The 13,856-nt window shown below is 40.6% G+C and overlaps 1 protein-coding gene across 17 annotated transcripts in view; it reads right to left on the reverse strand.

Annotated features, from left to right (window-relative positions):
• The window catches only part of MGAT5 (alpha-1,6-mannosylglycoprotein 6-beta-N-acetylglucosaminyltransferase), a 402,590-nt gene that overhangs the window by 144,763 nt on the left and 243,971 nt on the right, over positions 1–13,856 (reverse strand). For all 17 annotated transcript variants that reach the window (XM_060410110.1, XM_060410112.1, XM_060410105.1 and 14 more), the window contains 3 exons: positions 9,378–9,449; positions 6,432–6,593; positions 4,082–4,251 (listed from right to left, as the gene is read on the reverse strand). In XM_060410110.1, the coding sequence (XP_060266093.1) occupies positions 4,082–4,251; positions 6,432–6,593; positions 9,378–9,449 (404 nt within the window). The remainder of the gene's footprint in view (positions 1–4,081; positions 4,252–6,431; positions 6,594–9,377; positions 9,450–13,856) is intronic.

Below are 13,856 nucleotides of genomic sequence, written 5' to 3' on the forward strand. Positions count from 1 at the left end.
ATGACCCAGATAACCACAATGGTGTGGTCAGTCACCAAGAGCCAGACATCCTGGAGTGAGAAGTCAAGTGGGCCTTAGAAAGCATTGCTATGAACAAAGATAGTGGAGGTGATGGAATTCCAGCTGAGCTATTTCAAATCCTAAAAGATGATGCTGTGAAAGTGCTGCACTCAATATGCAGCAAATTTGGAAAATTCAGCCGTGGCACAGGACTTGAAAAGGTCAGTTTTTATTCTAATCCCAAAGAAGTATAATGCCAAAGAATGTTTAAAGTACTGCAAACTGCACTCATTTCACATGCTAGCAAAGTGATGCTGAAAATCGTCCAAGCTGGGCTTCAACAGTATATGAGCTGAGAACTTCCAGATGTACAAGCTGGATTTAGAAAAGGCAGAGGAATCAGAGATCAAATTGTGAACATCTGTTGGATCACAGAAAAAGCAAGAGAATTCCAGGAAAACATCTATTTCTGCTTCACTGACTATGTTAAAGCCTTTGTGGATCACAACAAACTGTGGAAAATTCTTCAAGAGATGGGAATATCAGACTACCTTACCCATGTCCTGAGAAATCTTTATGCAGGTCAGGAAACAACAGTTAGAACTGGACATGGAACAATGGACTGGTTCCAAATTGAGAAAGGAGCACGTCAAAGCTGCATATTGTCACCCTGCTTGTATAACATATATGCAGAGTACATCACGTGAAATTCTGGGCTGGATGAAGCACAAGCTGGAATCAAGATTGCTGAGAGAAATATCAATAACCTCCGATAAGCAGATGACACCACCCTATGGCAGAAAGTGAAGAGAAGCTAAACAGTCTCTTAAAAAAGTGAAAGAGGAGAGTGAAAAAGTTGGCTTAAAACTCAACATTCAGAAAACTAAGATCATGGTGCTCCGTCCCATCACTTCATGATAAATAGACGGGGAAATAATGGAAACAGTGACAGACTTTATTTTCCTGGGCTCCAAAATCACTGCAGATAGTGACTGCAGCCATGAAATTAAAGGCCACTTCCTCCTTGGAAGAAAAGCTATGACCAACCTAGACAGCATATTAAATAGCAGAGACATTACTTTACCAACAAAGGTCCATCTGGTCAAAGCTATGGTTTTTCCAGCAGTTATATATGGATGTTGAGAGTTGGACCATAAAGAAGGCTGACTGCCAAAGAATTGATGCTTTTGAACTGTGGTGTTAGAGAAGACTCTTGTGAGTCCCTTGGTCAATCCTAAAGGAAATCAATCTTGAATGTTTATCAGAAGGACTGATGCTGAAGCTGAAACTCCAGTACTCTGGCTACCTGACGCAGAGCCAACTCACTGGGAAAGACCCTGATGCAGGGAAAGACTGAAAGCAGGAGGAGAATGAGACGACAGATGAAGAGATAGTTGGATGGCATCTTCGACTCAATGGACATGAGTCTGAGCAAGCTCCAGGAGATGGTGAAGGACAAGGAAGCCTGGTGTGCTCCAGTTCACATGATCACAAAGAGTCAGACACGACTGAGCTACTGAACAACAAAATACTGCTCTGTGCTGTTTGCTAATTTTTTCTCTTATGTCTAATTTTTCCTTCTGACTAGACTGTATTTAAGAACTGGCACTATGGTTTATACTTTTTCATTATCCTTCCATCCATCCACTAACATAAACCTAATCATCTATTTAAACCCCCGCTCGCACTCAGAGCCAACATACTTAATTGTAGGTGAGCTTCACATGGTGAAGCATATAACTGCTAACCATACTGCCATCTGCCCAGAAATTGGCCATTTATCTATTTATCCCTGCTCACATCCCTTAACAGTCCTTAACCAAACTATGGACACCCTACTCCAAAGGACAAGAGTCATCAAAGGCCTCTGCCTACAGCTCCTCAATGACACTGCTCTAGGCACCCTTTTCTCTACTGGGTTTCTGAAAGAACCAATTTCTTACCGAGAATTTGAAAAATTTTTTCTGTAAAGGGCCAGGTAGTGAATACTTTCATCTTCACAGGCTACATATTCTCTGTCACAGCTATTTAACTCTGCTCTTGTAGAAGGAAAGCAGTCATAGATAATATACAAACAGTGGGTGTGGCTGTGGGCCTATGAAACTTGATTAATAAAAGAGGATCCCTGTGCTATACCTGAGAGCATCAACAGAGAGTTATGGCTGAGCCTTACCCCCAAAAGCTGGCATTTAATTAGTCTGGGATATGGTCTGGGCTGAGGGAGTCTAAAAAGATCTCTAGGTGATTCTAATGTGTAGGCATGTGTGGGAACCACTGCTCCAAAATTAATAAACACATCTGGCTTTGACACCAGGGCTTCAAGACCTCCATGATCTTCTTGACCAGCAAATCAAGTCTCTGCCTAGTAGATCCCTAATATGACTTTTCGGGCCTCCCTAGGGAGTACCTATCCCCAGAGCACCCACCCTCTCTCCCATTGATCTCTTCACTAATTTGTTCAGTAAACAGTTATGAGTACCTGCTGTTCTAGGTGCTCAATACACAGTGGTGAGCAATACTCACACTTTCTCCACTCCCTGTACTTATCATCCTCACCTCAAGTAGTACTAATCACAGTGCAATTAGTGTCACTATTGTATAATGCATCAGTTGTAATTATCAAAAGGTTTGCATCTCCTTGACCACAGGCTGATCATCTCTACGTCCCATATCAAGGACCAGCCCAGAGGAGGTGAAGGAATGACCGTACAATGTATGAATACACCCACTCCAGAGGTTGTGTCCCCAATGTGTTTTTTTAAAGAAGCAGGGCAAAGGCAATGGCAGGCAGCTACTAAAGAGTGGTGAAGGGCTCAGAAAGACCTTGGGTTTCTCGAGCTTTGAAAGGAGCATTGTGGTTCCATGGTCAAGAGCACAGGCTTTGAGGTCAGAGAGACAGAGGGCTCAAATCCTGGCTCTCCCACATATCTTCAACAGGACCTTGAAGAACCCATTTTTGGTTTGAACCCCAGTTTCCTCATCTTTAAAATGTAGAAAGCAACAGTACCTACTTCTAGGCTTACACTAAGGACTAAATAAAATATAACATATGAAGTGCTTAATATCTGGTGCACAGGAAGTGTTCAACAAATGTTAGTTCTAAATGGGCACTATCAATATTATGGCTGTCATAATTGGTGACATATGATATTTTCACCATCAATATCATAACTGTTGATATTACTGCTATATAACTAAAGCCCAGATCATGGTTTTAGCACATGGAAACCATTTAACAAATGAGAGCTGACATTGTTTTATTGATAATACTGCTTTTTCATCTCAATACTGCCTCTATTCCTGTGTGGACCTTGGACCTAACACAGTGACCTCGCTGGACAATAATGTAGGAGCAAGGTGGGACATATGCTGTCTTACGTCTTCCACCTCTAGAATGTCCCTTCAAGTGTTTTCTTTTGGAACAGTTGACATATTGCTTCATGCTAACTTGGCTGTTGGGTAGAGTCTCAATGGGCAGTTATCCAAAAAGGAGGAAAGGAGAGCTAAGCACTTCTGCTTGGTCAGCCGTGTCAGTCTAAAAGTGATTAACGGCGGATTCAAGCTAGAAGCACATTTCAATGAAACCAAAAAACCGAGGTAGAATTAACAGACTCAGAGTTGCAAGTGGGCTAATTGAAATAGGATTGGAACAGTGCTTTCGAGAAATTCATCTTCTCCAAATTAAATTACAAACAGGAACCTGCCCTGTTTGAAGATTTAGGAAGTGTGATGTTGAGGAGGGAAGGGTATACATTTCAGCAAGAGACAGGGAATTAGGAAAGTTAACAATGTTTTGTGCTGCAGATGTTGGAAGCACCTGTAACAGCAGAGAATAAGCTCCTTAGTTTGAATTTTCTGGCATTCATTTATCAAGCCTCTGGAGCTTGAAGCTACAATGAAAACATATTAGCCTTTTCACAGTGTATGTATTTAGCTCCTGAAAATAATCTTCTTATCTCCTGTTTAGTGAATTATCACTTTCATTTTTCTCCACAAGAAATTACACACTAATAGAGGGCTGTAAGAGTTTACAATTTCTTTTTTGTATGCTGATTTTAAAATTGAAAAGTAATCTCCTTACTCCTTGAGCTCTGCCAGTGAAGCTGAAATCCTAATGTCATGGCCCAGTAAGTACAGAGATGTAATTAAATCACTCCACTGAACTAATTCACCAAGAGGGCCACCACTGAAAGCTGTCTCTGCAATCTTAAATCCAGATTCCTTAGTCAGGAGGCCCAGGTGAACAAGGACCTGAAAAAAAAAAAGAGGGACATACTGATTCTCATTGGATCAAGTACAAATTCCACAGTAACCTACCAAAAAACCACTCACCAATTCCAAAAATAAAATCTCAACATGGGGTAAATAATTTTTCTAGAAGTTAAATAGAAAGAAAGGAAATGATCTCTCATTGTTGTTTTAGAGAAATAAAGTCATTTCTGCATTTGGTATGGCTTTGGACAGATAATCCTGCTTTCCAAAGGTAAAAAATCAGGATTAAAGGACAGTCAACCAGGACAATAAAATATCTTTTAACAATACTGGGCTTTTTTGCCACAGATGGAATATTTTTAAGCTATTAACATGATAAATTTCAAACACTAACAAAAACAGATATGACAATACAGTCAATTCTGATGTACTTAACAATTACTGACTTCAACAATGATTAACTCCTGACAGATCTTATTTAGTATACACCCCTCATTTTCTCCCAACCCCTCCAGCTTATCTTGAAACAAATCTGAGAGAGCCTATCATCTGTAAAAATCTCAGCTGGAATTTCTAAAAGAAATACATTTTCACTTAAAAAATACAACTGTAATATCACTGTCACCCCTAACACAGCTATTAATTTCTTAGTATCATCCAATATCCAGTTAGTGCATACACTTGCTCAACTGTCCCTTATTTTTCCCAAGAGCAGTTATTTGAGCCAGAATTCAAATAAAGTGCATAAACTATAATGTCTCATACCTCTCTTAGCCTTCTCTAACTGTAGCTTAACTGTCTGATCTTCCTTTCTGGGAGGGAGAGGGGCTTGTAATTTACTTGTCAAAGAAACTGGGTTGTATTTCCAGAAACCCTCTAGGTTTCACTGACTGTAAAACAGATTTTTCTGTCTCTTGTTTTTACGGTAAATCAATAACTACAGCTGCAGCCATGATCAAATTTGTATTTGATTTTTTGGGCAACACTACTTCATAGGTAGTGCTGTGTACTTCCAGTGGTAGGAACAGTATCTGGGCATTTCTGCTTTGTGGTGTTTGTAGCTACTGATGATCACTAACTAGATGCATTAATCCATTATGGCTTGCCATTGATGACATTCTATCATCCCTTCTGCATTCATTAGCTGTAATATTGGTACTTCTAGAAAGAGAAAACTATCCCTCATGGACAGCTTACATAAGAAAAAACCTGGTAAATACCTGATTATTTCCTTTTACTTATTGGTTTTCAAAATAACAGATTTGTTCTTTAGCATTCTCTAATGATGACAAAGGAAGATTTTTTTAAAAAATATGTGTATTATTATACACGAACATGAACATAAGTATATTTGATGGGTTTCAGTACACTGCAGTTATTATTCTTACTGATTACCAAATTGTGCCACCTTGGGCAATGGGAGGCTATTAAAGTTGGCTTTCAAGTTCTTTGAAAAAATTCTAGTAGTCTTTGATAATTTCTTTTTTTTCATATATAGAAAGATATTATGCTCACATGAGATTCATATTTAATACATATCAGTATGTTTTAGCTGACAGTGAGAACAGCATTCAGTATGGGTTTCCAGGTGTAAATTCAGAGTAGCAAGGCAGCTTTTAATGTGATCCAACTGACTGCAATCTGAAGGAAAACAGTGATGTTAGCTTAACTAAACCTAGGGTATAAGAGCTTCACACTCAGGGATATTACAAGGGTTTCCCAAGCATCTCGTGAACATCAAAACAAACTTGCTCAAGTTCAATTTACAGTATTTCTGTCTTAGGAACACAAGCAGAACCGCCACCAAACACAGTAGCAGTGAGACTCACCAGCTGGTTGCCCAAATGGCAGAAAGGACAAATACCCAGAGTATGAAACTGTCATGATGATGTAACAGGAAGTTCTTTAAGGTTGTATTCAAGTAAAGAAAAGAGAATTAAACTTCCTGATGCTACTGCGAGTGAGTCAGAGGGTACATAGGAAAACCTCACAGGCAGATATTCTGCCTGGCTTCACTGAAGAAAACCGTGTGCTAGTTCCTGCTAAGATTGTTGTAAACCGGGGAAAAAGCCCAAAAATGGCTGTACAGGAAGACTCTGTGTGGACTCGCCCCCAGGGAATATCACTGGGGACATGACATTTCTCTTAGTCTCGTCTCCATGAAAATCAAATTTTCAAGAAACTGGCATTCAGCTGAAGTGAATTAATCAGAAACTCACTTTCTTCCGCTTTCTCTTCTCAAGATTCTGCTTCATTGCCAAAGACTTGATTGCTTGGATCCACGCATCAGCCATTCGCCGGATCCGCAGTCTCATCCATCGGAATTCTTCATGCTTTTTCATCATACTGTAGAGAATACTAACATCTGTACGAATTTCTGCCTAGAAACAGAAATTTAATAAAAATGAATAGGAGATAAGAAGCCCAAAAGCATAATGGTTTTCATGATGTGACGTTTGAAAACTTGAAAGAGAGAGTCAATTAAACATGTGGCTTCAAAAGGGAGTCTGGTTCACTGAAGAGCTTTGCTTGAAGGTCCTGGGGCTGCAGATTGAGGCAAAGGGTCACTGACTGCTGCTCTGCTATATAAGGGGCATCATTAAAAAATTAGAAGTGGAGAAAAGCAGCACAGGCATTGCCAAGCCCTGAGCTAGGTCAAAATGTGTATTTTACAGTGAAATGTGCTTGATGCATCTTGAAATTGTCTGCACCCGAATTTATTGGCCCTTTGGATCTACTTTGGGGGAGCAGACTCTTGGGAAAACTGAAGTTTATCCTTAACAGGCTACCTGCCATTGTGGAGGCTGCTACAAAGCCTCATCCATCTACAAAGTAGGAAAATACATGCTAACCCTCTAGTCTTGCCCCAATCCAAATAAGCAAAAGTTTATTATTTTCTACAAGGAATTTAAAAGCCAGGAATATCACTTTACTATTGTAACTGAATAAAATTTTGAATGCAAGCCAGAATAACTTAAAAGTCAGAAAGAGTATTTTTCTACAATAGGTGGATGTAATCAGTGATTGACAGAACAGGGAGAAATAATAACATTAGTATTCTTTTCATATAACATCTAAAGAAAGCATGCTGAACCCATCTTTCAGCAGTCACCATAATTGATTCTAAACACTCATCTGACCATGCCATGACTCAGTTATGTCCCAAGAATCCCATGGTCTAAGTGAGGCTCAGCAAACTAGCTCTTTGACCAAATCTTTCTCACTTCAGTTCAGTTGCTCAGTTGTGTCTGACTCTTTGCAACCCCACGGACTGCAGCACGACAGGCTTCCCTGTCCAACACCAACTCCTGGAGCCCATTCAAACTCATGTCCATTGAGTCATGTGATGCCATCCAACCATCTCATCCTCTGTCGTCCCCTTCTCCTCCCGCCTTCTATCTTTCCCAGGATCAGGGTCTTTTGCGTGAGTCGGCTGTGCGCATCAGGTGGCCAGAGTATTGGAGTTGCAGCTTCAGCATCAGTCCTTCCAATGAATATTCAGGACTGATTTCCTTTAGGATTGACTAGTTGGATCTCCTTGCAGTCCAAGGGACTCTCAAGAGTCTTCTCCAACACCACAGTCCAAAAGCATCAATTCTTTAGTGCTCCGCTTTCTTTATAGTCGAACTCTCACATCCACACATGACTACTGGAAAAACCACAGCATTGACTAGACGGACCTTTGTTGGTAAAGTAATGTCTCTGCTTTTTAACATGCTGTCTAGGTTGGTCATAGCTTTTCTTCCAAGGAGGAAGTGTCTTTTAATGTCATGGCTGCAGTCACCATTTGCAGTGATTCTGGAGCCCAAGAAAATAAAGTCTGTCACTGTTTCCATTGTTTCCCCATCTAGTTGCCATGAAGTGATGGGACCGGATGCCATGATCTTAGTTTTCTGAATGTTGAGTTTTAAGCCAACTCTTTCACTCTCCTCTTTTACTTTCATCAAGAGGCTGTTTAGTTCTTTGCTTTCTACCGTAAGGGTGGTATTATCTGCGTATCTGAGGCTATTGATATTTCTCCCGGCAATCTTGGTTCCAGTTTGTGCTTCATCCAGTCTGGCACTTTGCATGATGTACTCTGCATATAAATTAAATAAGCAGGGTGACAGCATACAGCCTTGACGTACTCCTTTTCTGATCTAGAACCAGTCTGTTGTTCCATGTCCAGTTCCAATGGTTGCTTCCTGACCTGCAGACAGATTTCTTAGGAGGCAGGTCAGGTGGTCTGGTGTTCCCATCTCTTTAAGAATTATCCACAGTTTGTTGTGATCCACGCAGTCAAAGGCTTTGGTGTAGTCAACAAAGCAAAAGTAGATGTTTTTCTGGAATTCTCTTGCTTTTTTGACGATCTCCTTCTTTCTTGATGATCTTCCTCACTGCCTGTTTTTCTACATAGTTTTGTGAGAACACAGCCATGCCCACTCATTTGCATATGGCGCGGGCTGCCCTGTGCTCAAGGTCAGAATTGAGTAGGTGTACAGAGACTTTCTTATGGCCTACAAAGAGGAAAGTATCTACTATCTGGCCTTTCACAGAAAAAGTCTGCTGACCTCTGAGGGAAAGAATAAGGGCTTGAGTTTTTAATATGAAGCTTTTCAGAGCCCCTACCTACCTTTCCCATCTCTTCTTCATTCCAGCTCATTCAGACCCCTATGGCCTTGTCCCAGGCGCTTCTCCTGAAAATGCCAGGCTCTTGTATGGGCACCTTTTTACCTCACATCTGAGACATCTTTCTCTCCTTGATTTGGTGTAAATCCATTCATCACTTCAAATTCAACTCCAAGGTCATTTTCTCTTTACATCTCTCCTGACCCACGCAGGCTGTGATGGCCACTTCCTCACTAATTTCCACGGGCCTGTGTTTCAGTGTCGACACGGGTGCAGTCACCATTTACAACCACCACCTTCATTACCAGATCACTGAGCACCTCCAAGTCTGGTACCAGGTCTTACTGACTTAGGAACCCTCAGAGAACTGCTCAATAAATAAACATAATGCTAACGGGGTTGATGTGGCCACTCAAATTTCCACAGGGCTAGGGACAGAAGTTCTTCAGTTTACTATTAATTCAGATTACAGCTGGCATCTCTAAAAGTCTCTACATGTATCACTTGGCAGCAGCCCCAAATCACAAGCCAGGTAAGAGGTTTCCAAAACCACTTACCAATGAATTACGATCAGCTTCTTCATAGGGATTTTTCGCTCTCCAAGGTAAATGGGGACACCAATTTTCAACCTGAAAAACAGGAACCAGAGACTCTAAGTATGCCAGTTCATTTGCAAATGAATTAACATCTGTGCCAAGCTGGAGCACAGCGCCTTGTACACAGAAAGTGGGTTATTATTAATACCATTATTAGTCAGACTCCCACACTCTTAGCTAGCAACCCAGAGAGGTCTGCTCTCAGATGCAACAATAACCAGTCAAGGTCCCAAGGAGCCTATGATTACACTGTACATCCATCCTTCAAAAACTTCATAATGACTAGTTCCTTAATCATTTAATCTTCATAATTCTATGCAGAAGGAGAGGAGGGCTCTTATGGTAGAAAGTTAAAAGATCTGAACACTGCCGCCAGGGGACAGGAATGCAAAGGTGCTTCTGTGCCATTTATTTAGCAGAAGGACAGGAATGATTTGTTATTTGCTCTGGCATGTCTGGAAAGGTAACAGCAAGTCATCTGACGCACAGAACTCCATCATTTATCTCCAAATTAGGAATGCAACTGAGAGTTTAAGGCTAACGGATCAAGGCTTCCCCTAATTTCGTGGCTGTTCACTTCACACTATCTCAAGGAACAGGGTGATAAAACCTATTGGAAAGAGAGATGAGGAAAGAAAAACACCCTTCAGCAATCTTGCGAGAGCCATTGTGGAAGACTGATTGTTCTGTCAATGCACCAGAGTTTAGAGAGCAGGAGAGGAGGAAAGAGAAAGCAGAAGTACCAAATTTTACAGGAAAGGTTACCAAAGAAAAACAAGGCAGATTTACACTTTCTAGTAACTGAAGAATGCACTGACTGATATTGACGTCTACCCTCTTTGCCAAAACTGGCCATATAATTCCAAGACAGCATATCACCCATTCACTAATATGAGATTATTAAAGATGGTTAATAAACAGGAAATGAAAATAATGTTTCTATGGCCAGGTGGACCCATAAAGATGAACAGAGCCAGAGGGCGGGGGGCATCCTTGGAGGATCATGGAGAAAGCAGGGATGTAAGTGAAGTTAAACTTTCAGGTGAGCAATGCAAAGTCAGACAAGCTGGTTAGCCTCCCAGCTCTGGGCGAGTTTTCAAAGAAAGCAGTTTCACTACTCTAGAAATAAGGCAAGGTGATTTTGACTAGGACCCAAAATAATTGGGCAATTTGCATAAAGCCCTCTGCTGCTGCAAGTGATCTGAAAGCAATATGCAGAGGGTAGCTAAGTTTGGGGGTGGGTGGAATTCCTGGATAGGAAAAGTATCATATTCTCTTTTCTTTTTGTGGAGTGAAATTAGATTTGACCAGCTTTGTGAATGGCTTCAGAGACTCAAAAGGACTGCTCATAAGAAAGGTTGCAATGGTTTTTACTCATAAGAAAATAGCAACTTGCCTGAAATGCCTGTGTCTGAACACTGAGTACTTATACAGCAGCATCACCATGAAAGGCAAAAATCACAAAGGAAAAGCACTCTAAAAATGAGAAAAGTGAGGAAGAACCAGCAGAAAAGAAGCCTCCAAGGGGATGAAGCTGGTCCCAGCAGCACTGCACACATCTGTGCCTTGTATGCTTAGGCTGGACTGAATTATTTAATTCAAATTAAATTTTTGTAAATGGACTCAGTAATGACAGTGCTTTAAAGCATATTTATACCATGAAGGATTCAAATAGATTGCTGACCTGACTGCGAGAACTTCCATTGCACAAAAAAGCACGAGGATAAACGAGCAGGGCAAAGATTCATAGTCAATCCCATATTAAATAAATAAAAAAATGCACACAGCAGCATGTCAGAATAAAAAATGTCCTCATGAAGAGCATGATAGGGAGAGATGAGACATGACTATGAATAAAGAAAATCAAGCAAAAGGAGACACATTAGTGAGATCAGATAAAGGAGAGTACATTCATTCCTCTGCCCTTCGAAGAATCTTCCAAAATTTACTCTGATGAAAATACAGTCCAAGGTGATCTTCTAAAGTATGAGTTCCCTACAAAATACTCAAGACTTTAATTCCTCTTTGAAACTGATCATTTATCTCAGTTCCTCTTACTCTAAATCACTGGATAATACCATGTGAGATTTCAAGGGCATCTCAGAAGGTATGGGAAATGGAGTCAGTGTATTTTGAATTTAGCAAGAAATCTTACCATTACATATACACTCATAATAGAGGAAAAATCCATTCTGAATATCTTGACCCAGAATGAGGACAGTGGGTTTTCAGGGTGGCTGTTTCTGTACACAGTGATAAGCTAACTGGTTAACAAAATAATTAAATTATACATGAATCAATTACTCCATGGGGAGTGGAGTAAAAAACAAACACACACATTTCTTCCTGAAATCTCAGTGGATTACCAGGACTGGAAGAAAGCCAGCGCTGGCAGTAACTCCACGTATTGAAACAAAACAGCCCTCAAACGAGCAACATTTTCCTAAATAAGAACATCATTGACAACACAGGGAAAAATCTTGTTCAGGGATTGTAATTCAACTTCCTCATCCCTAACTGTTTTGTCCAATCTACTCTGGCTCCCTAAATGTGTTTAACCACCCAGCATATCATCCTACCTAAGAAAGCTGGACCCCAGGGAGAGCCCCCTGTCTTCCTGATCTGGAAGCTCTTCCACTTTAACTCATTCTCATCATCTTAGTGTTCTTCTGGCTCTCAGAACCCCAGGGCCCTATTTCTGCCTGTGGTCACCTACTGGCTTGGCTACAATTTTCCAACTGCAACCTCAGAGCTCTCTCTGGGATTAATCTGCGGTGCTGGACCCTCCCACTGCCTACCCTCACCTCTACCCAACTCCTGCAAGCTGGCAAGTCCTCAGTCAAGCCCTCTGCCAGGGAAGGGAATAGGCAGCCTTAAAATCTCTCACAAATCACTGCAGTGAGTCTAAGAATTGAAAATCATCTAAGTTTAGGGCAACATGCATGCAGCAATCAGTAGAGAAGCAGAACCATGACTATAATAACCTTTGATTTGAAGGTGAAACTTCTATAGAACTAATCTTTTTAGTGCACTAGCCCCAGGCTACAAAATGAAGAGGCAGGGGAGGAGAGGGTGAGATGTATGGAAAGAGTAACAAGGCAATTTACATTACTATATATGATAGCCAAGGGGAATTTGCTGTATGGCTCGGGAAACTCAAAACAGGGGCTCTGTATCAATCTAGAGCGGTGGAATGGGGCTGGAGATGGGAGGGAGGTTCAAAAGAGAGGAGATATATGTATACCTACAGCTGATCCATATTAATAACAAAATTCTGTAAAGCAATTATCCTTCAACAAAATAAAAAAAAATATGAAGAGGAAGAAGAAGGAGGCAATGGCAATCCACTCCAGTACTCTTGCCTGGAAAATCCCATGGATGGAGGAGCCTGGTAGGCTGCAGTCCATGGGGTCGAGAAGAGTCAGACACGACTGAGCGACGTCACTTTCACTTTTCACTTTGATGCATTGGAGAAGGAAATGGCAACCCACTCCAGTGTTCTTGCCTGGAGAATCCCAGGGACGGGGGAGCCTGATGGGCTGCGATCTATGGGGTCGAACAGAGTCGGACACGTCTGAAGCGATTTATCAGTAGCAGCATGAAGAGGAAATAGAACCAGAAAAGACCAGCCAGGCTAGACTTTTGGAACATGAAGGCATCTTCCAGAGAGAGGGCACAAAGAATCACTTTTCTTGAGCAAGGAGATCTAAAATTAACCAATTTTATTTTTGACATTCCTCCATCCAATGATTTAAACTTCTTTGATCCGAGAAGGTTTTGCAGCTTCATCAACGTACAACGTAAATCAAAGCAAAGTTCCTAAACAGACATCAGGTAGGTCATACTTACTTTCAAGCTCTTTCAGATAGACAATTCTTACATTTAAGAAAAGAGACACTACCAACAGAGATGCCTATAGCGCGAATTGGATTTTAAACACGGAAAAGAAATTATAAAATTACAGCAAAAATGAGTAGGAGATTTAACGTATATCTACGTGTACGTCTGCAGGACTAGACTTAATCTCTGCAGTAATATTCTATTCTTTTGAAAGAATAATAATCAGGCTCTGACATGGCCTCTTCTCTCATGGATAATGTGAAGGGTTTTGCTTTAATGAATCACTGACATACAGAATTTCACCAGTATTTTTCCAAGAGTTAAGTGTGGTCAAAAAGTAAATATGCAAAATGCATAAGAAAAGTCTAAGATTACGTCTAGAGGTTGATGTCTTGGATGCTTAGGATTCTCTTCTTTATGTAAATTTTCATATTATGATTTTTTTTTTACAAAGAACATTTATTGAGTAATTTTTAAAGACATTACATTATATAAGCATACAATCATTGACTGAAGGTTTATAGTTCAGTGCATCTGGGAAAAAAACAAATGAACTTGACTGTATCCCATCATTTAATCCCCTGAAGTGCCCTACAAGGT

Source organism: Ovis aries, chromosome 2 (assembly GCF_016772045.2).
Source record: "Ovis aries strain OAR_USU_Benz2616 breed Rambouillet chromosome 2, ARS-UI_Ramb_v3.0, whole genome shotgun sequence".
Lineage (NCBI taxonomy): Eukaryota > Metazoa > Chordata > Mammalia > Artiodactyla > Bovidae > Ovis > Ovis aries.